The sequence below is a fragment of the Aquarana catesbeiana genome, linkage group LG10 (genome assembly GCF_042186555.1).
Source record: "Aquarana catesbeiana isolate 2022-GZ linkage group LG10, ASM4218655v1, whole genome shotgun sequence".
In the NCBI taxonomy this organism is placed as follows: Eukaryota; Metazoa; Chordata; class Amphibia; order Anura; family Ranidae; genus Aquarana; species Aquarana catesbeiana.
In genome coordinates, this window is record NC_133333.1 from 128,158,819 (window position 1) to 128,185,035 (window position 26,217).

The following is a 26,217-nucleotide window of genomic DNA, read 5'->3' on the forward strand; positions in this document are numbered from 1 at the left end:
TCTTAGATCAAAGCTTTGGAACTAGACCCCAATCTTTTCCGCATTGGACAGAGTAAAATATTCTTCCGTGCTGGAGTGCTGGCTCATCTGGAAGAGGAGAGAGATCTGAAGATTACAGACATCATTGTACTCTTCCAAGCTGCTGCCCGAGGATACCTTGCTAGGAAGTGAGTTGCTGGGTGTCCTTTCAGTCAATATACAGTCTTTGGTATCTCCACCTGGATTTCATTTCGTCCTTTTTTTATTATACTACCCTTTCCCTTTTGTTTACATTCACATGTTTTGTGTCACTGGCTGTTAAGATGCCTGTAGGTGCCGGCTCTCTAACAGGAGCCCTGAGCAGGAACAGAAAGCAGTCACATTTGACAGTGGCATTAATACTGGGCATTAAAACTGCTGCTAAATGTTTTACTTCCCGCTGCAGCTGGAGGTTCAGTTCAAACCTGCAGCTCATCCCTTGAGAGAAAGAGGAATCTCTATACAATTTATACGCAGTGCAAAGGTCTCCTTCTTATTATTTCCACTTCTAGTCAAATGTTCTTATCCTACATATAGTGTTGTGCGGGGTACACACAAGAAGTTTTTTTTAGTTTAACCTAACAGGCTGAATGAAAAAAAACTGACAGATTGCCTTACTAAAACAAGCAATGTTAGTGCGGCGATCTCCCCTGCTGTACTATTGTGTTCTGACAGGGGACGCCTCACTCCACCAGAACAAACTGATCAGTACTCGCAGCCATTGGTTGCCAGCGCTGATCGGATGCCAGTTGGATTCTGGTTTTCCAGCAGGCCCGTTGACAGAAGCCGTTCATAAGACTTACTTCTGTAGAACAGACAGCTGTACACATGGGCTGAAAGTTGTCCAGTTCCTGCCGCGCTGTTTTTGTCCAATTTTTGGCCCATGTGTGCCCAGCTTAGGGCTTTTTTCTCTGCTGGCAACAAAAAGAAACTGACATTTGGTCCATATTAAAGGATAAGTTCACCTTTGGAACATGTTACGTGTTCCATCTGTTTTTAGGGTGGAACAAGTAACATGTTCCAGCATTTGCAGCGTTCATCGCTGCCCCCCCCACTTTCCCTGTGACATCGAGCCAAGGATCTTCTGCCTGTACCCACTGTCAGAATCTGAAAACAGCTTGGCTGTGTGGGCTCCGCCCACATGGCTGTGTCATTTAGTCACTTTTTTTGTGACTGAATCTGATGATCGTGGGTGCAATGGAAATTTTTTTACCTGCAAAGATTGTGAAAAATGTGCATTTAGTTTTTATTCAAAAGGTGAACGTAGGCTTTAATGGATAAGTTCACCTTTTAAGAAAAAAAGAAAAATAAATGCACATTTTTTAGATGTCAGTGGGAAAAAACAATGCCCCATCTTTGGTGTCATTGGGAGGAATTGTGCTCTTTTGTTGGTGTCATTGGGAGAAATTATGCCCTATCGTTGGCGTCATTAGGAGGAATTTTCCCCGATTGTTGTGCCCCTTTATTGGGGTCAGTGGGGGGGGGGTTATGCCCCATTGTTGGTATCAGTGGATGAAATAGTGCCCCAGGGGCCAGATAAAAGCAAGCATCTGGCTCCACAGTTTGGAGACCACTACTTTAAAGCATTGCACCAGCAATCAGCAGATCGCTGCCACCATGCAGGCCTCTTGCAGACCTGAAAGTGTATCTGTGTGCCCGAACATCATACAGGCAAGCAGATACAATCCAACAAGAAGACTTAATGAACCACCACAGTGCTCCACAGCGCCGTGGTAGTTCATTGAAAACTACAAGCCAACAGCTGCAAAGGCTTTCAGGACTTATAGTTTTCCATTCACAGATGACTTTGAATGAGTGATGTGGCTGGGCAGGCAGAGCCCCACTCGGCCACATTTTAAAAAAAACCATGACAGCTAGCGTGGGGGGGGGGGGGGAGATCCTCGCTATCGGTCAGATCAGGGGGGGAGCAGGGGCCGGTTCATTCGTAACATGTTAAATGTTACATCCTGAATATTGTTGTAACATGTTTTGAAAGGTGAATTTTAAGCTTTATGGATATTGTTTGTGACTTTTGCAGGATCGCTGAGACATTCCCAAAGATTTTTTTTTTCTTTATAAATAGTCCCCTTTGTGTTTAATGTTTGGTATTTATATGAAATTCTTACATTTCCCCACATGAATACACTAAACTTCTTTTTTCTATAGAGCTTTTATAAAGAAACAGCAACAAATGAGTGCTTTGAAGGTGGTGCAGAGGAACTGTGCTGCATACCTCAAGCTAAGACATTGGCAGTGGTGGAGACTCTTTACCAAGGTATACTATTTTGATACGTTAAATATTTTTTCTTATGGCTTTTATGCTGCTAATAAATCTGGTGCTATTGAGTTAAGTGTATTTCATTTTTATACCCTGCTTACTTGTTGGTGAGGGAAAACAAGTGCTACCCATCCTGACACATCTTATGCTGAATGTATCTAGCAGGAAGGCTTGGATTCCTGGGATTGTTACCCAGTTGCTTTTGCAGCACAGATATTGTATATCATCATTACCTCCAACCAACATTTATTCTAGATACCAGGCTTCTGCTGTTCTACTTGATACCCGCCTTATTGTGACCTACATAAACAATTGATTCAAAGTGTATGCAGTTATTTAGGCCTTCACACTGCATCATTTTTTATTAACCAGTATCTATAATGTAAGCAGTACAATGAGACTGCGGCAATAAAGTAGATATTCCAAAAATATTGAAGAGGCACACTTTGGCATACATTTTTTTAATGCCGTCACACTTGCCTTGTACATTAACTGCACTTTTTCTCATATGCATTGAATTTTGAGCAACGGTGTGATTGAGTGTTATATGTATTTTGAAGGTTGTCTTAAACAATTAAAGAAATGTCTAATAAAAACTATGATTATTTTGCCAGGTGAAGCCCTTGTTACAAGTAACCCGACAGGATGAAGTAATGCAGGCCAAGGTAGTGGAACTGCAGAAGGTGAAAGATAACCAGGTGAAGGCAGAACAAGAGCTAAAGGATATGGGAAGCAAATACCAGCAGGTAAGGTCATTACAACCACGTCAGTGTTGACATATTGAGCAAATCTCCCAACTTGGATAAATCTACAGAACACAGTCTGCATGTACTAAAGCTGGTACTGTTGTGACTTGAGCACTTGACTTATTTTCCTGTAAAACATTATATTCCAAGTAGTAAATAAATTGTTACTTTTTTTCCCATGAAAGTGATATATTTAGCCATTTTATACATTTAAAATTAAAGTGGATGTAAACCCTCACATATACCCAGTGAAGTGAACAGCCTCAGATGATACACAGAGATGAAACAAAACTCCCTACATACGTTTTACATGTATATGTGCTGTCGACAACTTTATATACTGTTTAGAAAGTGCTCGTCCTGTTAGATTTTTCACTTCCTCACTCCCCTGTAGGAGTGGATTATTGTTAGATACTGGGAGACAGCTGATTGGAGGAAAGGCACATACCCCCTCCCCACACATGCAGAGGTTGCCTGTGAATAGTTTAGCAGTCTGCTAATCTATTTATAGCAACCTCCCTAAAACACACTTCTATTTCCTGTCTCGGAGAGCTTGTCAAAAGTTATCAGGCTGATAACAGAGGAACGGAGCAGGAGACAGCTACGGGACATAGTGCTTTCAAAAGAGATAAGAAAACACTGCAGATATATGTGCCCAGCTTAAATTTCATGAATCGGGTTTATTTCCACTTTAAGTGCAGATTTCCAGCTGTTTGTTTCAAGCCAGAAAGCCTTTTCTGTGTGCTCCATTAAGGTCATTTCCTCATGGCAAGGCTAACTTACCAATTGCCACCCTGCTCATCCACTGAGAGCAGGTGATGGTAACCTTCCATTACATAGGGGAATAGCAGTTGATGTGGCTTAAGCTGGCCATACACTGATTGAAATTTCAATGAATGTGTGGTCGTCCCCGCTCAACAGAAGTCATTTGTCTGATAGGCTTCTGTCATAAATAGATGTTGTTATATTTTCCATCAATCAATGGCTGCAACCAATCAGCTGCATCTGCTGCTATCAGAAGGCAATGTCCTGGCTCTGGGGATTCCGCCATCCACCTCGTTTATGTGGATGGGAGAATCTGTTCATTTTTTTTTTTTGGTTCAGCACATTGCCTGAGCGGAAAAAAAAAAAAAAGTTTAGTCTTGAAGTCAGAGAAGTCAAGCTCTTAGTTTGAAGGAGGCAAAATAAATAAAGGCTTCTGGCTATTGGGAGCACAAAATACAGATCATTTTTTCCTTTTTCCATCTACCAGACTTGTGAAACTAGTGAAAATGACTTATGGACTTATGACCTATGGATTTTCACATTACCAGTTATATTTTGTAGGATGATATGATACTTTAACTTTGTATTCTATGTTTCTAGTTGATGGAAGAAAAGTCGATTTTGGCAGAACAGTTGCAAGCAGAGACAGAGCTGTTTGCAGAGGCCGAAGAGATGAGAGCTAGACTTGCAGCAAAGAAACAGGAGCTAGAGGAAATATTACATGATTTGGAGTCCCGCGTGGAGGAAGAGGAAGAGCGGAACTTGCAGCTGCAAAATGAGAAGAAGAAGATGCAGACTCATGTACAGGTAATGTGTTGGCATTATCATTTACCCTATATACAGTATATTATATTATCTAGACTTTTAATATTCCACACTGAACACAATGCTGTTTTGGTATGTGATGCTGCTGGAGGAAGTTTCATATTTGTTTGTTATCCTTGGCTTCTCATACATGGCTTTGCTTCCAGAGCAAGTAAAGAAAAGGGGTGAAGGTGGATTTCACTAATACTCATTCAAGGGCTGTGCTTTCACGTGTAATCAAAGTAATATATAAGCAAAAGTGATATATACAGTATAGTCTAGCTGTCCTAATGATGCTTTCACCTCAGTACTTTCTGAATCCTTACCCAAAACGTGTATAGAGACTTAGGCGTGCACAAAGGGTGTGCCAGATGTGCCAGGGCACGCCCTAATCACCCCATGCACATTATCATTATCACTTTGTGTGCCAACGGGATGATAGAAAATAACTCCCTCTTACCATCTCTGCCATAAGAGAAGTGATTTTGCACTTCTCTTTCTCTGTGCCGGCAGGGAAATCAATGTGTCAGGGTCATATATCTGTAAACACACACATACATGTGTTTTTGAGCTCTTTAGGGTGCACGTCCTAATGCTGTGCACACCTATGTATAGGGATAACAAATTCTTATTTTTTTCTGACTTACATTTTGTCACCCGTCACTTTTTTCACATGGGGGCCCTTGTTAAAGGGGATTTCCAGATTCCGATAAGCCCCAGACCCAGACAACCACAGCCCAGGGTTGTGAGGAAGAGCCCCCCTGCCCTAAAGCACCCACCCCCTGCCCCATGTTGAGGGCATGCAGCCTGGTATGATTCAGGAGAGCAGGGGGGCAGTCTACATATTACATTTATGATTAGATTTACTTTAAATAAACTGTCACTTAATAAAAATAAAGCTTTTAGAAGGAATGTCAGGCCCTTCCCAAACAGTTGTGGGTAGTGTAGGAGCTTGCTGCTTACACTCCCACCCCCACCCCCCACTTCTCCAACGTGCATCACTATAATAGGTTGTCTCCCTGGAATCTGTGACTACATGAAAGTGATGGTACTTTCAGAATGTCCTGATATTCAGCCATAGCATAGGTGAAGGAGGGCTGCTGCAGCTATGTGCAGGTGCCTGTAAATTCTCATACTTTATACTGACTCTGGGGTAAATTCACTAAAGGTTACCGCATGCGATATGAAGGTCACAAGACACATTTTTCAGAAATATCACATTCGATAATAACAGTAAAGTCATCAAAGTATAATATCGAATTTGAGATAAATACCGCAAAAAAAAAAAAAAAAATGAGATAAAGCATTAAAGTCAGTTCACTAAAAAACACACAGATATGTTATTTATCACCTGGTGTTTGCTGGTGGTATTTTAGAAATGTACAAAATAGCAATTAGAGGAACTCTGCACTGGTTAGGAAATTAAAAGTATACAATGTATCAGTGTAAAAATGTTCTCCTCTGAGCTCAGAAATGAAAATAAATTGTAACATTTCATCAGAGGGAGATCGTTTTTATGAATGATATTTTCATAGCTTCACACTATGGGGTTGATTTACTAAAGGCAAAAAAAACTGTGCACTTTGCAGAGGGCAGTTGCCCTCTGCAAGTGCAATTGCTCCAGAGCTTAGTAAATGAGGTAAGGCTTCACTTTGCAAAGAGTACCCCGTGCAAGGAAAATAAAAAAAACTGCATTTTTGCTTGCACATGATTGGATGATAGAAGTCAGCAGAGCTTCTACTCATTTACCAAGCTCTGGAGCAACTGCTCTTGAAGAGGGCAACTGCACTTTGCAAAGTGCACAGTCTTTTTCCCTTTAGTAAATCAACCCCTATATGTTCCTTCTGGTGCAGTGTTAGCCTGCAAAAAAAAAAAATTGCAAAAAAAGCCAAAAATAACGTAAAATGTAAGCGAAAAATATCGCAAAACATAAATATTTTACGCATTCTGTAAATAACACATTTTTTAAGTGAATTGACTACTTTTGAGATAAATACCATATAAGTTATTTTAACTCAAAAATGCATGCAGTATTTATCTCTTAGTGAATTGACCCTACTCACTATACCCTTGTATTGACTTATTATTATTTTTTTTATTTATTTTTGCTTAACCTTTTGTTGGAAAGAAACATCAAGGGGCAGCCTATAACCTCCCTCTGACATCTCCTCCCTTGGTCTGGCACTGTGTCACTTTTTCAGTTATCTATACACTGTGGGTACTTGTAAAAATGGATAAATGGCGATGGATCCCTAAAATTCTTCACATTCCTACCTAATGGTGTGGAGGTGGCATTGTTTAAAAGTCTACGAATAACAAATCTATATTCGATAAAAGGTCAGGCAAAAACAGTGTAATTGGCCAGCACATTTTAGGTTAAGCCTTTCATCAAGGCTTATTGTTGTGGTTAAGCCAGAAAAAAATAATTGTCTGCCCCTGCAGTGGATGGAAAGTCTGGGTGAAAATCTATTAAAATGTGTTGTGTATTTCTGAAGCAGCTTGTGGGCACACTTGTCAGCAGCTGGTATTCGCAGCCTGTAGGCATTCTGCACTGGGCTGACGATATGCACGGGTGCCCACTATGTTTTTCTTTTGGCTCTTTTATTTCTCACTTTTTTCCACGATATAACCAGAAACCAGACCTTATGCATCATGCATTACAGTATAGTGGTATCAGAAGTATTTCTAGATATCATAAAGTGAGCTATTCGATACTCATTGAACAATATGCTCATTCCTAATTATAAGTGAAATGCATTAAACTAAAAAGAACAGATAACTTTAGTTTGTTTTGTAACCTCATTGTGGATGCCTTTTTTTCAGGATTTAGAGGAACAATTAGAAGAAGAAGAGGCAGCTCGACAGAAACTGCAACTGGAAAAAGTAACAACTGAAGCCAAGCTGAAAAAGATGGAAGAAGATATTCTTCTATTAGAAGACCAGAATGCTAAACTCAGCAAGGTATAATACCCATATTTATAAGAAGTGGGGGGATATGAGACTGTCTCTGAAATCCATAGAGGAACAGGTGGTTGGACACCCAAAATCACGGCTCAAGTATGGTTCCCACAAGAAGTACAATAAATTGTACTTAAAGCAGTTGTAAATGTTATTTTTTTAAATTAAAATAACATTGTATACTTACTTGCTCCATGCTGTGGTATTGAACAACCCCAAACCTACTTTACTGGGGTCTCCCGCTGGTTCTCCCAGCTCCTCCACTTCTATGTGTGCCCTCATAGCAAGCTATTTGCTCCCCAGCTGGGCTGTGTGCATCCACAGACACACACAGCACAGCATAGCTCCACCCTATGATCCCTCCTCACAGAATTTGATTGACAGTAGCAGGAGCCAGTGGCTGTTTCTGCTGCCTCTGTGTCCTGCGAAGAGAGAAACCAGCGCTGCTGCTAACAGGCACAGCGCCGGATCAGGATAGTACTCAGGTAAGTATATAGGGAAGTGAGGGGGTAACACTACTACTGGGACACTTATTACTTTAATGCAGGGAATGCATTTGGATAAAAAAAATGGCCTGCCTTTAGAATCATTTTAACATCACTAGAGGCTGCCTGCAGCGTTGAGTAAAGGTGTAAGTATTGGGATGATGCATTTGAAAGATGCATTTGAAATGTATTGGGAAGATACATATCAAGATGGTTACAACCTTTTTTTTTTTTTTTTTACAGCAATGATGAAATCCTATTTATTTTTACAGGTTTGACTTACATAGATGTAAATGGTTGTCTTTTAGAACATGCAGTAAATTCCATCATATTTTAGACATTCTTGTCTTTTAATGAAAGGTGACTTGAGTAGTAAATCTGTGCTATTGCATACTTAGATGCAAATAATGCATTTGCTAGGGCACTGGGCCTAAAGTCTTGCCCTAGCCAATGGCATACAGTGTTTTGAGACAGTTTTGTCATAAAATAAATTTAAAGAGGACATGGCTACATATTTGTGGAATGCAGCATGTCATGCAAATCACACCTTTACTATTGTAAATGTTACAGGAGAGAAAGTTGTTAGAAGATCGTATTTCTGATTTTACCAGTAATATGGCCGAAGAAGAGGAGAAAGTAAAGAGTCTGAGCAAACTTCGCAACAAATATGAGGCTGTCATTGCAGACATGGAAGGTAGGAAAGAAATATTACTGTATGTGTACTTTCTAAAAGCCAGGTGGATCCATACTGTTTAATATTTCTTTATTATTCATTTTCTGGAAAATGTGGTTCTATGAAGAGAATTTAAACATTTCAGTTGGATATTTCACATTTAACTGCTGCCCAACATAGCTGGACATACATACTCATTGTTTCCGAACTTCCATTCTGCTCTGTTTGAGTGCTTAGAACAAAGAAGGATACCTGGTACTATAATGTATAGTGAGCATGTTGCTCTGAGAGATTTTCTGTCAGAGTGATAACTATGAATACATTTCTGTATGATCTCTCAAACACCAAGAATAGCTGTTAGGACTCGTAGAGTCTTTAAATTATTGATTTTAAAGGAAAAGTTCACCTTTATAAAAAAAAAAAAAAAAAAGTATAAAATCTTTTTTCAGGTAAAGAAAATGTGCATTTATTTCTTACTTTTTTAAGGAACCTGCAAAGCATTTTACAGGTGCAATCTCAGGCTCCTGCAGACTGTCTGTGTAGCTGTCTGTCGGTACCTCCAATACGGGCAGGCAGTTACTAAATGAGGAAGCATTATTAAACTACCTTGAGTGCTTAACAGCACCGTGGGTAGTTTATTAAGGACTACAAGCCTTCAGCCGCAAAGGCTGTCAGTACTTGTAGTTCATTCATTCACAGAACTCTGTGAATGAATGATGTGGTCGTGTGGTGTGGGCAGAGCTTAGTTTTCAAATTGTGACAGCGGGAGTGGGGAGAAGATCCCCAGCCCGCTGTCACAATTGGAAGGGGGATCGGGGAGAGCCTGCAGGAGCAGGAACACTTTCCATCCTAAAAATAGGTGGAACATGTTCCCAAAGGTGAACTTATCCTTTAATTAATCATGTAACAGAAGCTATTCCTTATTTTGCAGTAGGTCATATCCTTCATTGTCTATGACAAAGCTTTTCTTACCTTCTTAATTCTTAGTTGTTTTTTTCAATGATGGTCCAGAAATTCCATATTTGGTGAACATTGGTTGTCACCCACTTTAAACCCAAAAGTAATTGATCATCTGTAGCTCTTCTAGGATCAGCCCTCTTTTGTATTACTAAGTATTAAGTACAAATATGGGAACTTTTTTAACCATCACGCAACCTTTGCCAACTCTGAACACTCAGGTGTAAACAAAATGGTTTCAGCCCCCTGGACCTTATTACAGAAGGCTGGTCAGCATATGAAGCGCTCAGTAACTTAAGCAGGCCATAGACGGTGCAAATTTCTTTTCTGCTACGACGGATTGCAGGAAAGAAACTCGGACGATTCCCCTTTTAACACAGATAATGCTGACTGGGCGAATCCCTCCTGCCGAGCAATTGTCTACTTCGAGCGGGGAGGGGCAGGGGTGGGCGGGGGGAAGCCATCACCATCGGGAGAAGACAGTGATTATTGCTAGGGGCTATAGCAGCCCCTAGCGATACTTGCAAGTAAATCCGGCAAGCTGGTTGTACCCAAGTTGATTGATCTATCAGCTTGGTACATTCTGCCTGCCCATACACGGTTTGAATCTCGCCGGTTCCTGCTGACTGACTGAATTTCTAACCATCTATGGCCAGCCTTAGTGGAAGCACTGCTATAGGGATGTATTTATGCATATGAATTTTTTAACAGCAAAATATCATTACTTAAACAGTTATCCAAAAACAAATTATGATGTTATTTTCATAACATTTTAGATCGTCTCAAGAAGGAAGAAAAAGGCAGACAAGAGATGGAGAAATTAAAAAGGAAACTTGATGGGGAAACATCAGACTTATCAGATCAGATTCTAGAGCTTCAGCAACAGATTGAGGAGCTGAAACAGCAACTGGCGCGGAAGGAAGAAGAGCTCCAGGCGGCTCTTGCTAGGTATATTTGGGAAGGTGGATGTTGTAGAAGTGGCCATGTATCCTATGAATGGCAGTAAGCCCTTGGTGGCCCATCCCTTGAGTGTATATAATATGTATTTCAATTTTGTTTAATCTTAGAGTTGAAGAGGAAGCAGCACAGAAGAACAATCTGCTGAAACAGCTTCGGGAAATACAGTCTCAACTCTCGGAATTACAAGAAGACTTAGAGTCTGAAAAGGCTGCAAGAGCAAAGGCAGAGAAGCAGCGCCGGGACCTTGGGGAAGAGCTGGAGGCACTGAAGTCTGAGCTTGAAGACACATTAGATTCTACAGCTGCACAGCAAGAACTTAGGTGAGCATTAGCACAATTCTCTAATCATAATATCTATGCAAACCTATAGATTTTTTGGTTCAAATACAGCATCATAATCATGCTTTGAGCTTAGTGTTTGATCCTGGCAATTGCCCTGTGATATTATTAAAATTTCTGTGTTTGTGCAGTATTAAATCCTGAAACACAACACAACCTAATCTCTTGGGACTACCAGTTACAGGTAAATGGCAAGGAAGTGTACACTAGGAGGATGAAAACAGGCTTTAAACCTGTTTTTTGTTTTTTTTTAAATGCAGAACTTCATTCACCAATAAATCCAGAAAAATGTAGAACTCTCTAGCTTCCGCCTTCACAGTATTGTACTCAGTGCTAATTACATGTGTTCTTTAAAAATAAGAACTCCAGGCAATAGCTAAAACATCCGTTTGGTCCTTGGAGGGGGCTGCAGTGCTCTTTTAGGCTTGTAGATATAACTTTCGGAATAGTGGAGGAAAAAATACCACGCCAATCTAAAAACAACTAAGAAAGCAGCCAACACTACAATCCGACAAATTGTGTAGAAATGATAAACAAACTAAGTGTAGCGCTAATAATAAATGTATATAAAAAACTAAATATGAATCATCTGAGATTAACGTCTCAGATTGCAAACCAAAAAAGAGATATTTTCTCACTGTGTAATGGGGTAACACTCCGCAGTCTCCTCCACGGAGAGAGAAATGTACCACATATGCAAAATATTCATCAATTAAATAAAGTGTGCATATACTATAGTGCAACAAACTATAAAAATAAACATAAATCCACTAACGCAGGTGAATACAGGTGAAAAATGAGACCTTACTTTGACAGGTTAATCAAACACCATGAATGCACTGTGTGACCAGTGTATAGAAGGAAAACAGTGCTGACATCAAACAGAGAAAAAACAAAAAAAAGAAATAAGAAGAAAAACCCAGAACAGTATTCCTAATCTCAAATCAAGTTCATAAAGTCATATAGCACAATAGTCCACAATTTCACATGGGTAGTTTGAACGACCCCAAATGCGAACCAGGTGATCTAATGTTAATCTTCTCAGTGATAATCCCAAACAATGAAGAGGATAGAGTACTCTTACCAGCACTGGTGGGCTCACAGGCCATAAGCGGTGAGTCATCAAGGCTTGAACTGTCATACGGTGGGTGACAGTATAGGTGCTGTCTGCAATGATGGAATCTTCCTCCTAGAGTAGGGACCAGATGTCCGCCCGGATAGTAGATTCGATCCTCACCATCAGCGATGTAAACGAGCCATGCTCATGATATATAGAGAAAAGGAACAAAAGGGAGCCTCCACATAGTGTAAATCCAAAAATCAATTGGAGTTTATTGAATAAAACAGGATCATCCGAAAATTCAGTATAAAAACAAGTAAATTAGAATCGATTCCAAAATATTTAAAAAAGCATGGTAAAAAAAGTGGCTGGGTACAGCAAAGAGACTCTACGCGTTTCGTCTAAGAAGACTTCTGCTGGGGTATCACTGAGAAGATTAACATTAGATCACCTGGTTCGCATTTGGGGTCATTCAAACTACCCATGTGAAATTGTGGACTATTGTGCTATATGACTTTATGAACTTGATTTGAGATTAAGAATATTGTTCTGGGTTTTTCTTCTTTTTTCTTTTTCTTTTCTCGGACATCACGGGACACAGAGCAACAGTAATTACTGATGGGTTATAGGGTATCACTAGGTATTGGACACTGGTCACACCCTAATCAGGAAGTTCAACCCCCTATATAACCCCTCCCCTTCCAGGGATACCTCAGTTTTTACACCAGTGTCTTAGGTGTTGGACGTGCAAAGATGTCCTGTGCTGAAGCTCCAAAAGGAATATTCTAAGATCCTATACTGGGGCAAGCCAGGCGACCGGATCCATTCAAAGTGTCTTTTCATGGCCGAATTGGATGGTACCCGGGCCTCGTGTCCGAAGAAACGAGGTTTTACCTGTAACGCTTCTCTTTTTAGAGAGCTGGACCCGCGGATCAGAAAATGGCTTTAAACTTCCTAATTTCTGGCGAGGTGCTTTACAGGCCCAGAACTGAAGGATCCCCCTACTGATGGGGGCCCCAGTCTCTGACGGTTTTTCACAAACGGAGCCCACTGTGAGAGGCGAAGGCTGGGTCTGTGTAAACTGAACCCTGCGGCCTGGATAAGGTAAGAGGAGTTTCCACAGAATTTTAATTCTAGTGGCTTTTCTCCTTTAAGGTGAATGCATGCTGTGCCTATTGTGACCACCGGGGGCGGCCAAGAGCACAAACCTTCTCATGTTTGATCTGTCTCAGCGTCCGCTGCACTGGCTCTTCCTCCAGCTCCAAAGGTAGATGGTGGGGGGTTTTCTCTGCTGGGATGGTCCCCCCAGGCTAGGGAAAGGCTCAGGTATGATGTAAGGCGGGTGAGACCGCACTGTCACAGCCGCTACCGCCGCCGCCACCGAAGCCGCATTGCGATGCAGGGCCCATCCCTGCCGGCCTCCTCCTTATTCCCCCAACCCCAGCCTCCCTTCAGGGTTGTCAGAAAGGGTCAGCTCGCGCGGGAAGCGCTCGTTTTTCAAAAACGAGGGGGGGGGGGCGGGGCGTCAGCACAGCGTCAGCGTGCCCAGACGCCCACAGTGCCAGAAAGCATGGCTATTTAAAGCACACTGTACAGGTGCTCTGAGCTTTGGAGAGACACAGAGCTGACAGTCACATGTAAGGTGGGACACAGGCATTCCCCTAGGCTGCATTCACTAAAGAACACCGGATTGGGCATTTGGTAGCAAGGCTTTTAGCCAGACTACATCGCTCAGCAGTCAGTGTTCGTTTTTGATACCTCACACCTTGTTGCTTTCCACTATGGGTAGAAGAGGTTCAAGCACCCCAAGAACCAGAGGCACTAGGGGGTCTCGTTCAGGTTCTGAGGACCCCCTGTCTGCTACACCATCCCCTCCTGAGGGACCAGGGGCAGCTGGACAGGGAAAGCCATTGGGGTTAGGGGCTACATCTGCTGCCGGCACTTCAGCCCCTGTGTACATTACACAAGAAGTTTTTTCCTCAACCATTTCTGGATTAGAGAAAAAACTAATGGCCGCAATTACATCTTCACTCAGTGAAAGAAAACGCACAAGGCCTTCCTCTGCTCCCCAAGACCCTCAGTCAGAGGAGCTCTGGGATAAAGGAGATGAATCCCTTTCAGAGGATCGGGATGGGACAGATGATTCCTCTTCGGAGGATTCAGGTGGAGAGCGACCCTCTGCGACTTCCCAAGAGGAGAAAGTCTTAGTGCAGATCCTCACTGGTTTGGTCCGTTCCACATTTAAGTTGCCCATACCTGAAACTACTACAGAAACCTCTTCTGCTTTGGGGTCACTGAAACCTTTCCAAGCAGCACATGCTTTTCCTGTTCATAATTTACTTGAAAAGCTGCTTTATTCTGAGTGGGATCACCCAGATAAGCGATTTCTTCCGCCGAGAAAGTTTTCTACACTTTATCCTATGGAAGAAAAGTTTATTAAGAGGTGGGGAATACCGGCCATTGATGCGGCCATTTCCTCTGTAAATAGTAATCTGATTTGTCCTGTAGACAACGCTCAGATGCTCAAAGATCCTGTGGATAAAAAGATGGACTTCTTATTGAAAGATGTGTTCTCTTTAGCAGGATCAGTGGCCCAACCTGCAGTAGCAGCGATTGGAGTCTGTCAATACTTAAGAGACCATTTTAAACAGGTCATCAAAGTATTACCTGAACAGCAGGCCCAGGGGTTTGCTAACCTTCCTGCGGCTTTATGTTATGCTGTTGACGCCATTAGAGATTCTATCGTGCAAACCTCTCGCCTCTTGCTTGGGTTGGTGCATATACGTAGAATCTTATGGTTGAAAAACTGGTCAGCCGAAGCACCATGTAAGAAGCTTCTAGCTGGGTTTCCCTTCCGTGGTGAAAGGTTGTTTGGAGAGGACTTGGATAATTATATCAAGACGATCTCCTGTGGGAAAAGCACTCTCTTACCTGATAAGAAGAAGAGTAAGCGTCCCTCTTTTAAACGGACTCTTTCCCCAGCGCCAGGGGCATCAGCCTCCAGGCAGTCACGACCGTCTCCTCCGTCTGGGGCAAGAAACAAGAGTCAACCCCAGGGACACAAGAAATCCTGGGGGAAAAGGTCTTCTAAGCAAGACACTAAGACCTCTTCATGAAGGGGCGCCCCGCTCGCTCGAGTGGAGGGAAAGACTGCTGCAGCTCTCAGGGCCCTGGCAGAAGGACTTCCAGGACAGATGGGTGATCTCCACGGTAACCTTAGGGTACAGACTGGAGTTCCAAGAATGTCCCTCTCCTCGTTTCCTCAGATCAGGTGTTCCCAGAAAGCCAGAAGAGAAGCAGTCGCTCCTTCTAGCGATAAAGCGACTTTTGTTGCAAGAGGTCATTGTGGTGGTTCCCACAAAGGATCAAGGATTGAGACTCTGTTCCAATCTTTCTATGGTCCGAAAACCAAATGGGGACGACAGACCCATTTTGGATTTGAGAGATCTGAAACGATTCCCAAGGATGCAGTCCTTTCGTTTGGAATCAATTCAGACAGTAATCTCCGTCCTGCAGGGAGGAGAATTTCTGATATCAATAGGCATCAGAGATGCAGGCCTATATGTGCCCAGTTTTCCTGCTTAACTGAAGTGTCTGCAGGCAAAGATCACTGCTCTAAGGGAGCTGATTCTGACAGTCAGGGCCAAGAAGGGTCTTTCTGTCCGCCTTTATATGAGGCTGCAGGGGAAGATGGTGGCTTCATTCGAAGCAGTTCCCTATGCCCAGTTCCAAGCAGAACTGTTGCAACACAGTATTCTGTTGACCTGGAACAGGAAGGTGCAGGCATTAAACTTTCCAATGCACCTATCGCATGCGATGCGTTAGAGCCTCAGTTGATGCTCATACCCGAAAACCTACAGAAGGGGAAATCCTTCCTACCGGTTGCCTGGGATCCTCTTGCAGGCAGGACAGATGCGTTGGTGATTCCGTGGCATCGGTTCTCACCGATTTATGCATTCCCTCCCATTCTGCTACTGCCACGGCTCCTTCGCAGAAGGAAGTCGGCACTTCTGGTGGCCCCCGTTTGGTCCAGAAGAACCTGATAAGCAGAAATAGCAGGGATGATGGTGGGTTCCCGGTGGACTCTACCGATACACCCAGACCTGTTAGCTCAAGGTCCGGTGTTCCAGCCTGCCTTACAAATGCTAGATTTGACGGGTGGGCTATTGAATCCCACGTTCTGAAAAATCGTGGGCTTTCAGGTCCTGTCATATCTACCTTGATCAATGCAAGGAAGCCAGCTTCCAGAATGATTTATCATAGAGTCTGGAAAGCTTATGTATCCTGGTGTGAATCCAGGGGTTGGCATCCCAGGAAATATGTCATAGGTAGAATTCTGAATTTTCTACAATTAGGATTAGAGATGAAGCTGGCCTTGAGTACCATCAAGGGCCAGGTGTCGGCCTTATCAGTGTTGTTTCAACGGCCGCTTGCTTCGCATTCTCTGATCCGAAACTTTATACAGGGGGTGATGCGTCTTAATCCTCCGGTTAAGGCGCCCCTAAACCCCTGGGACTTGAACTTGGTTCTATCAGTGTTACAAAAACAACCTTTTGAACCAATACGTCATATTCCTTTGGTCTTACTGACGAGGAAACTAATTTTCCTGGTAGCTATCTCTTCTGCTAGAAGAGTATCAGAAATAGCAGCTCTTTCCTGTAAAGAGCCTTACTTGATTATACACAAGGATAGAGTGGTACTGCGCCCTCATCCTAGTTTTTTACCGAAGGTGGTTTCAGATTTTCATCTAAACCAAGACATTGTGCTACCTTCCTTTTTTCCAGAACCTTGTTCTTCGGAAGAAAGGTCATTACATTCTTTGGATGTAGTAAGAGCAGTCAAGACCTATCTGGAGGCAACTGCTCAGATTCGCAAGACGGATGTCTTGTTCGTGCTGCCGGAGGGTCCCAATAGAGGACAGGCAGCGTCAAAAGCGACCATTTCTAAATGGATTTGACAGTTGATTATTCAAGCTTACGGTTTGAAACGAAAGGTTCCCCCGTTTCAGATCAAGGCACATTCCACAAGGGCTATTGGTGCTTCTTGGGCAGTTAATCACCGGGCCTCTATGGCTCAGATCTGCAAGGCCGTAACCTGGTCTTCAGTTCATACATTCACCAGATTCTATCAGGTGGATGTGAGAAGGCATGAGGATGGCATGAGGATATCGCCTTTGGGCGTAGTGTGCTGCAGACAGCGGTACAAGGTCCTCAGGTCTGATAGCACCCTACTTGGTTGTGATTCCCCCCCCTCAGTTGGCATTGCTTTGGGACATCCCATCAGTAATTACTGTGGCTCTGTGTCCCGTGATGTCCGAGAAAAGAAAATAGGATTTTTTATTACAGCTTACCTGTAAAATCCTTTTCTTTCGACGGACATCACGGGACACAGAGGTCCCGCCCCTCTTCTAATACACCTATACTGCTTTGCTACAAAACTGAGGTATCCCTGGAAGGGGAGGGGTTATATAGGGGGTTGAACTTCCTGATTAGGGTGTGACCAGTGTCCAATACCTAGTGATACCCTATAACCCATCAGTAATTACTGTGGCTCTGTGTCCCGTGATGTCCGTCGAAAGAAAAGGATTTTACAGGTAAGCTGTAATAAAAAATCCTATTTTTTCATTTTTTCTCTGTTTGATGTCAGCACTGTTTTCCTTCTATACACTGGTCACACCGTGCATTCATGGTGTTTGATTAACCTGTCACAGTAAGGTCTGATTTTTCACCTATATTCGCCTGCATTAGTGGATTTATGTTTATTTTTATAGTTTGTTGCGCTATAGTATATGCACACTTTATTTAATTGATGAATATTTTGCATATGTGGTACATTTCTCTCTCCGTGGAGGAGACTGCGGAGTGTTACCCCATTACACAGTGAGGAAATATCTCTTTTTTGGTTTGCAATCTGAGACGTTAATCTCAGATGATTCATATTTAGTTTTTTATATACGTTTATTATTAGCGCTACACTTAGTTTGTTTATCATAACTTTCGGAATGTCAGAGCTGGCCAATGGAAGGACCAAGTACTGGGTGCCCAGAAAAATAAATCAGATGTTTATGTACCCGTTGCGACTGGAGCTTTTGTTTGAAGTGGAGTTCATTTTCAACCTTTGTGGTTTGTTTAGGGCAAAACGTGAACTAGAAGTGACAGATCTTAAAAAGGCAATTGAAGACGAGACCAAAGTCCATGAGTCTCAGATTTTGGAAATAAGACAGCGACACACACAGGCACTGGAAGATCTCTCAGAACAACTGGAACAATCACGCAGGGTATGTGTGCAAACTTGAAATAACTGTTTTACACCACAGATGTCTGATTTTTGATCATATACTAGGGAAACATTCTGTTACATTTTTTACAAATGATTCATGCTTTGTGGACTGTTTTGACTCCTGCTGGGCACCTCTCGGGCAATAGGCTAATTTTTCAGAGTACCAAGCCAAAAGGCTCAGTGCAAATGTGACCAGTTGGGGTGGCAAGGGCATAGTTGGGCACAGCCACCTATTCAATACATTGTTCCTGCTGGCAGGACCCTCCACCAGGAGAGTAGTTGGAACATGGTGGCTCATTGTTCCAACAACACACTGTATAATTTTCTTTCTCCAGCACACGTGTCAATCTAGCCTTAGAATTTTATTTGTGAAATATAAAATCCTATTTATGTGGGACTGGATATACATATATGAGCATTGAGTCCTATACGGAATATACATAAGTGTTTTTAGAATAATGGACTTTAAATGGCACTTAAGGAACCACTATACAACTGATTCATACAAAAAAAGGATACCTAAAAGAATCATAGCATTTGTGGTATAGAAAAATTACACTTAAAATATTACACCTGTAAGTACGGTAATTCTGCACAGCAGTATATGTAGTTTCCTTATGGCTCAAAATCCGTCTAGTATCCCACCATTCATAGTTGAGTATATCTATTAAGATGCACTATTAATCTATAAATTTAAAATACAGTGTGCATTTAACTTTGAATTTAAACTTGTTTTAATATTTGTGGGATATCATAGAAGGAGCTGCTGTATTTTTGTCTTGGTGCGTTTCATGGGTTGTGATCTACCTCTTCAGGAGAGGGGGAGACACAATTATGCTGTGGCAAAAAAACAAAAAACGAATATGAGTACAAATGGAATTATACATACAACCAACATTTTGTTCATCTTTGTTGTCACCGGTGTATAATTATGGCATAACATTACTCAGAGCATTCACATGTGGAGGTCTGCATATGGACAAATTCATACTGACTATTCCCCAAAGACGAGCACAGGGGCACCTCTAGGTAGAGCCAAGACCAAAAGCAAGGACTTATTCAAATATGTCCACAATCCCCCTCCCCCCCAAAAAAGGGGGGGGGGGGCGGGGAAGGAGGAAAGGGGCATAGGAAAAAGGGAAAGAAACAGGGGGAAGAAGGAGGGAAGGGATTGGGAATATGTGGGAGAACCGTAATATTCCTCTACTGCATAGTTTTTTTGAAATTTAATATACATTTATTCATTTGTATCTTTTTGGCCACAATTTTACCTTAATATGTTTGGAGCATACTTGGGAGTCTTATGCCGCGTACACACGAGCGGACTTTTCGACCGGACTGGTCCGACGGTCTATCCGACGGACTTTCAGCGGACTTCCGACAGACTTTCCGAACAAACGGACTTGCCTACACACGATCACACCAAAGTCCGACGGATTCGTATGTGATGACGTACACCGGACTAAAATAAGGAAGTTGATAGCCAGTAGCCAATAGCTGCCCTAGCGTCGATTTTCGTCCGTCGGACTAGCATACAGACAAGCGGACTTTTCAATAGGAACTGGGTCCAGCGGAGTTACGACGTAAAGATTTGAAACATGTTCCAAATCTAAAGTCCGTCAGATTTTCGACCGAAAAAGTCCACTGCAGGTCTGATGAAGCCCACACACAGTCGAATTGTCCGCCGGACTCGGTCCGTCGGACCAGTCCAGTCAAAAAGTCCGCTCGTGTGTACGCGGCATTACATGCATTTCCCCTTGGGACTAAAACTTTGCTCTTCCGATGGGTTTCATTCTGTTTCAAGACAAATAGGTGATATAATTTCCTTCAGATTTTGATATACTATACCTATGAGTTAAATATCCCAAGGCTCTAGTAGGTAACCTCAGCTCCATCCCCCTACCCTTTACTTCAAGTGGTACTGAATCTTTCTGCTGGTCCTGTAGGGTGGGTATCTAACATCTAAAAGAAAACCATGGATAACCATGTCTCCATAGTTTATAACCATGCTATCTGCTGTTGATGCTCATTGTGAGAGTATACAATCTTATAATTATAGGTTGGAGGGACCAAGATAACATTAGGGAGAGAAACATATTAAAACATATTGATTTGTTTTATATTTTTGTGTAAAAGACCAACATGGCTTAATAAATATGAACCAGTAATATATACTTGTCAAATGGTATTAACAATACAGTGCATTAGGCACCAGATGTGTTACCGTTTGTATGTTGTGTATCTTTGCAGTTCAAGGTGAACCTAGAAAAGGTGAAGCAGACCCTAGAGAGTGAGAATTCTGACCTGGTAAAAGAAGTCAAGAATCTTCATGCAGCGAAACAGGATTCTGAACAGAAGAGGAAAAAATTAGAAGGACAGGTGTCTGATCTTCAGATTCGAGTGTCTGACAGTGAGAAGATTAAGGCTGAACTGGCAGAAAAGCTGCATAGAGTACAGGTAAATATGGCTTGTATATATAATTTGACCTACTAATTCTAAGGGTATAAATACACTTTCAAATTGGTTAATCCTTATTGTTTGTGTTATTACATTAATCTTTATGTACAGTATTTATATCCCTATTAAGCCTTAACCACTTAAGGACCAGCCTCGTTTTGGATTTTAGGTGTTTACATGTTTAAAACAGGTTTTTTTGCTAGAAAATTACTTAGAACCCCCAAACATTATAAATATTTTTTTTCTAACACCCTATAGAGTAAAATGGCGGTCAATGCAATACTTTTTTCACACCTTATTTGCGCAGCGGTCTTATAAGCGCACTTTTTTTTGGAAAAAATTCACTTTTCTGATTACAAAAATAAGACAACAGTAAAGTTAGCCAAATTTTTTTTTATATTGTGAAAGATAATGTTACGCCAAGTAAATTGATACCCAACATGTTACGCTTCAAAATTGCACCTGCTCATGGAATTTCATCAAATTTTTACCCTTAAAAATCTCCATAGGCGATATAGGTTGCATGTTTTGAGTTGCAGAGGAGGTCTAGGGCTAGAATTATTGCTCTCGCTCTACCAGTCACGGCGATACCTCACATGTGTGGTTTGACCGCCGTTTTTTCATATGTGGGCGCTACTCACATATGCGTTCGCTTCTGCGTACGAGCCCATCGGGACGGGCGCTGTTTTAAAAAAAAAAAAAATTTGGATCACTTTTATTCCTATTACAATGTAAACATCCCTTGTAATAGTAAAAAGCATGACAGGTCCTCTTAAATATGAGATCTGGGGTCAAAAAGTCCTCAGATCTCGTATTTGGACTTAAGTGCAAAAAAAAAAAAAAAAAAATGTAATTTGAAAAAAATGACAACAAAAAAATATGCCTTTAATACGTATGGGCGGAGCTGACGTAATGACGTCACTTCCGCCCTCCTATGGTATGGAGACGGGTGGGGGCCATCTTCCCCTCACTCGTCTCCATACCACGGACGTGACAGGTCTCGATCGCCTCCGCCGCTACCGACGGCTCCGGTAAGCGGCAGGGGGCGCGGGAGGGGGTTGGCACCTCTCCCGCCGCCGATAACGGTGTTCTTGCAGCGAATCCACCTCAGAGACCACCATTATGGTACACAGAACTGCCGGCCCTAAAGATGGATACCTCAGTTGTGGCAGCAGCTGCTGGAGTTACCGAGATATCCAACTTCAAAGAAGTTACGTATATATACAGTGGCCGGTCGGTAAGTGGTTTAATGAGGTTCTTCACTTTATACTGAAATAGACCCCTGCTGAGAGGTTCCTTCATATAGTAACATGGTTGTCTGACCACCACACACTTTCTCTTGTACAGCTATTATTTGATCTTGATGCTGATGGGTAGTAAGGCCCCTTTCACACTTGTGCAACTTGTCCTGCGACTTGGGACTGCAAAGTCACATGACACATCATAACCCATTATTTTCAATGAGTACCATTCATACCTGTGCGTCTTCAAGTTGCAGCAACTTCAAAATAGTCCCTGCACTTCTTTGGTCTGACTTTGATGCGACTTGAGGTCCTTAGACCTCAAGATTACACAGGCCTTGCTTCAAATCGCTGCAAAATCATGGCAAAATCACTTGAAATTCAAGTCCTACAAGCGTTAAAGGAGCCTAAGGCTCCATTCACACTTGTGCAACTTGTCATGCAACTTTGGACATCAAAGTTGCATGACAAGTCATTCCCCATGTTTTCCAATGATAACCATTCATTTATGTGCAAGTTAAAGTTGCAATGACTTCATAGTAGTTCATGCACTACTTTGGTCCGACTTTCATGCAACGTGAGGGCCATAGACTTAAATGTTAGCCCTCAAAAGTGAAAGCCGTGCCTGAATGTTTTGCAATGCAACAGTTGTGCAATAGTTGTCCATTATCACTGGTCAAAGCCAAAGTCGTATCCAGGTTGCAGCCATTCAAAGGTGCACCAAAGTTGCACTCCAAAGTCAGCGCAACTTTGGAGTCGTATCAGTGTGAATAGAGCCTAACTCTCCTTATCCAGCATTTAGCTTCCCTACATAGATTCACACAGGAATTTTGAGTCAATTCGTTTCATATTTTAACTGAAGCCCCAATAAAGGAGGGAGTGTTTTCTGGCTCCTAAAATGCGTTTTTTTCTTTGATGTATAAACTAATAAATTAATTTGGACACTTTTATCATTTGGTTAGCACTCCTTCCATTGATGCATGCTCTTTTTTTGGACTATGTTGGGTACCCACAAGAGGGTAGCCCTGTCTGTTATGAGCAGCCTAACCTGAACTCTCCGAATGTTATGTCTTTGTATGAACTCAAAGTCCCAGTGCCTTTTGGATGCTTTTTTCATCATTGAATTATTTGAATGTTAAATATATAATGGTATTCTTAAAATGAGCCTTTCCTTCGCCAAAGCTTACGGAAGCCATTGCCACATATGAACTATTCACTGGTGCAAGGAACAGAAAATCTGCTTATGCCTGTCCCTAGAGCCAGTTTAGTATCAAATGAAAAAAAACCTGTTGTGTTTTTTCTCGAAACGGACTTGCCTTTCCCATCTTGATAATTTCTGAGCAGAACAGGATTGGGCCTAATCTGATCACTAAGAATGACCTTCATCTCTCTCTGTGTAGAGACAGCTTTAATCTCCACAAGTGCTGTTACTCGGATGGCGAACCTTGGCACCCCAGATGTTTTGGAACTACATTTCCCATGATGCTCAACTACACTGCAGAGTGCATGAGCATCATGGGAAATGTAGTTCCAAAACATCTGGGGTGCCAAGGTTTGCCATCACAGTAGTTTGCTTTAAAGTTTTACTATATCTTCAGTGTAAGTTGGCAAGCTTCCATTTCTTGTGAAATAAGTGATATGTGCGCAAGCCAGAAGTATCAAGCCATCCATTGATAATTGAAGCAAACATTAGCTTTGAAGTCAAACACCTTTCCAAACGAGGAGACTATGGGAGATGGTCATTTTAGAGTGCCCAGAAACAATAAGTCAATATAGCAAAAACATAGAAATATATCTCTATGTTTTTGCTATATTGACTTATTGTTTCTGGGCACTCTACAATCCCCATCTCCCATAGTCTCATCTTTTGGAGAGGCATGGGAAATACCTCTTTTTCCACATTGACTTTATTTAGGGGAATGTGCCAGAATTTTTGAACAAGCTCCCCCACCAAGTTATACTAAATCACTTCAACATTTTTTTTTCAATTATATTTGTATTCTTCTCTGTGCCAACAACTTTGTATTGTCACATTCAGCTGGACTTGTTCTGTAACATCTTATCTTATCTTCTTCAGTTCTAATAAATGCCAGAAACATACCCCAACATTTATAGCCACACGTGTAACCTATTTACCTGAATCCATCCACCATAAAGTATGTTAAGGCAGATTCTGTTTGTCCCAAAAAGTCTGTCATCATATTCTTGGACAGTCAACATTTGCCTTGACACACTCCACAATTGTTGGATTGAGGGGGTACTGAGTTAGCTGTGTGGTTGTAAATTCTAGGATCTCCAGCATCTTAGAAGGAATGCCTGTCCCTTTAATAAGTTTACATTACAGTTAAAAGTATTCAGTTTGAGTAAGCACTGTTAAAGTGTTAGGCGGTGCATGTGTATGAATGCATTTGTTTTACATTCACCATACTAAATAGTGAAGCTCAGTGTGTTATGTGCCTTTCCACAGGCTGAACTAGATAGTGTATCTGGTACACTGGGATCAACAGAAAGCAGGTCTATTAAACTAACCAAGGACCTAACAGCAGTGCAGTCACAGCTGCAAGATGCCCAGGTATGTTACTCTTTCTTTTCATCTTTATTGCTTTCTTTGCCATTATGTATTTTTTGTTACTGTATTAGGCCCAGTCGACATGGGCATACTTAAGCATATGCCTGTAGGAAGGCCGTTTTTGCCGGCACAAGATTTAAAGGTGTTCTGTGCATCTGCTTGCAGGCAGTCCCATTCATGTCAATTAGGACACATTGGATGCCCGGACACAGCCGTTGCTCCTAATTTGACATCTGTGTGGAGGTGGATGTGTGCCCCCCAAACTCACACTGTCTGCATTCAGGGACACGCACCCCCATGCATGCAGATGTCAAATTGGGAGCACCTACTCTGTGCAGCCACTGTGCCCCAGTTGACATAAATGGGACTGCCTGCACATGGAGGCATGGAGCACCTGTGCATCTCGTGCAGGCAAACACGACCCTTGCATGGGAATTGATGTAAGAACACCCGTGTGAATAAGGCCTTACACACAATGTTTTATTATCTCTTAATTGATTCTGTTTATTTTAAATAACTTTGCAGGAGTTGCTACAAGAGGAAACCCGACAGAAGCTAAATTTTAGCTCTAGGGTAAAACAGTTGGAAGAGGAGAAAAATAACCTATTGGAGAATTTAGAGGAAGAGGAATCCGCAAAGGCTCAGCTCAGTCGTCAGATTCAGGTTCTCCAGCAACAGGTATCAATCTAATTAGCAGTCACAGATATATGTCCTTGGAATCATTGAATGAAACGAATGGCCATTTTAACTTTATCTGGCTAATATTTGAGGTTACATCAAGTAAAAAAAATATAGCTCTGAATAGTCACACACGGATACAAAGCCAGAACATGTGATTAGCCATATTGACCACATCTGATTGTGTATTTGATCACTGTCTACCAACCTAATGTTGACTACAGTGCCATGTAACATTTGGTTGGCATGGATTTTAAATTTTTACAGATAATTACAATGTGAATTTACAAATAATAATTTCTATTAGAGATGCATACTGCAAAGCTGTTGGCATAGCCAGCCATTTGCTCAGAGTCACATAAAACGTATGATTTATCCTCAGCTTGCTGAGTCGAAGAAGAAGATGGAGGATCATGGAGGAGCTGTGGAGGGTCTGGAAGACGCCAAGAAGAAAATGGCTAAGGAGTTAGAGCTTATGCACCAACGTTTCGATGAGAAGCACCAACTCAATGACAAGCTGGAAAAGACTAAAAACCGCTTGCAGCAAGAGCTGGATGACCTCATGGTTGATTTGGATCATCAACGGCAAATTGTTTCAAACCTGGAAAAGAAACAGAAGAAATTTGATCAGGTAATTGCAAACAATGTAATTATAAAAACTGACATGTAATGAATGACCATACACTTAAAACATGAAGCTTCTAGCAGATAAAGTGCAGGCACCTAGAGGTACCTGCACATACCTGCAGCCGATTTAATTGCTTTCTGCACGCTCCTAGGCCGGGTTAATTTTATATTAGCAATTTACTGCCACTTCCTTGTTTTGACAGTATTTGAATGCCCCCTTACACCTCCTTCACATTTCTATTGGCCAGTAAGGATGTCTGTAATTGTGATGGACCAATAGAAATGTGGGGGAAGCAGGGGAATGGACAAGCTCCAACAATACCC

The 26,217-nt window shown here is 41.9% G+C and overlaps 1 protein-coding gene across 7 annotated transcripts in view; it reads left to right on the forward strand.

The window, feature by feature from the left end:
* The window catches only part of LOC141110881 (myosin-10-like), a 308,010-nt gene that overhangs the window by 249,659 nt on the left and 32,134 nt on the right, over positions 1-26,217 (forward strand). For all 7 annotated transcript variants that reach the window (XM_073602623.1, XM_073602621.1, XM_073602624.1 and 4 more), the window contains 13 exons: positions 7-167; positions 2,185-2,293; positions 2,911-3,042; positions 4,408-4,614; positions 7,435-7,572; positions 8,625-8,748; positions 10,461-10,632; positions 10,752-10,964; positions 18,175-18,319; positions 20,572-20,778; positions 24,487-24,591; positions 25,114-25,266; positions 25,649-25,897. In XM_073602623.1, coding sequence (XP_073458724.1) covers positions 7-167; positions 2,185-2,293; positions 2,911-3,042; positions 4,408-4,614; positions 7,435-7,572; positions 8,625-8,748; positions 10,461-10,632; positions 10,752-10,964; positions 18,175-18,319; positions 20,572-20,778; positions 24,487-24,591; positions 25,114-25,266; positions 25,649-25,897 — 2,115 coding nt within the window. The remainder of the gene's footprint in view (positions 1-6; positions 168-2,184; positions 2,294-2,910; positions 3,043-4,407; positions 4,615-7,434; positions 7,573-8,624; positions 8,749-10,460; positions 10,633-10,751; positions 10,965-18,174; positions 18,320-20,571; positions 20,779-24,486; positions 24,592-25,113; positions 25,267-25,648; positions 25,898-26,217) is intronic.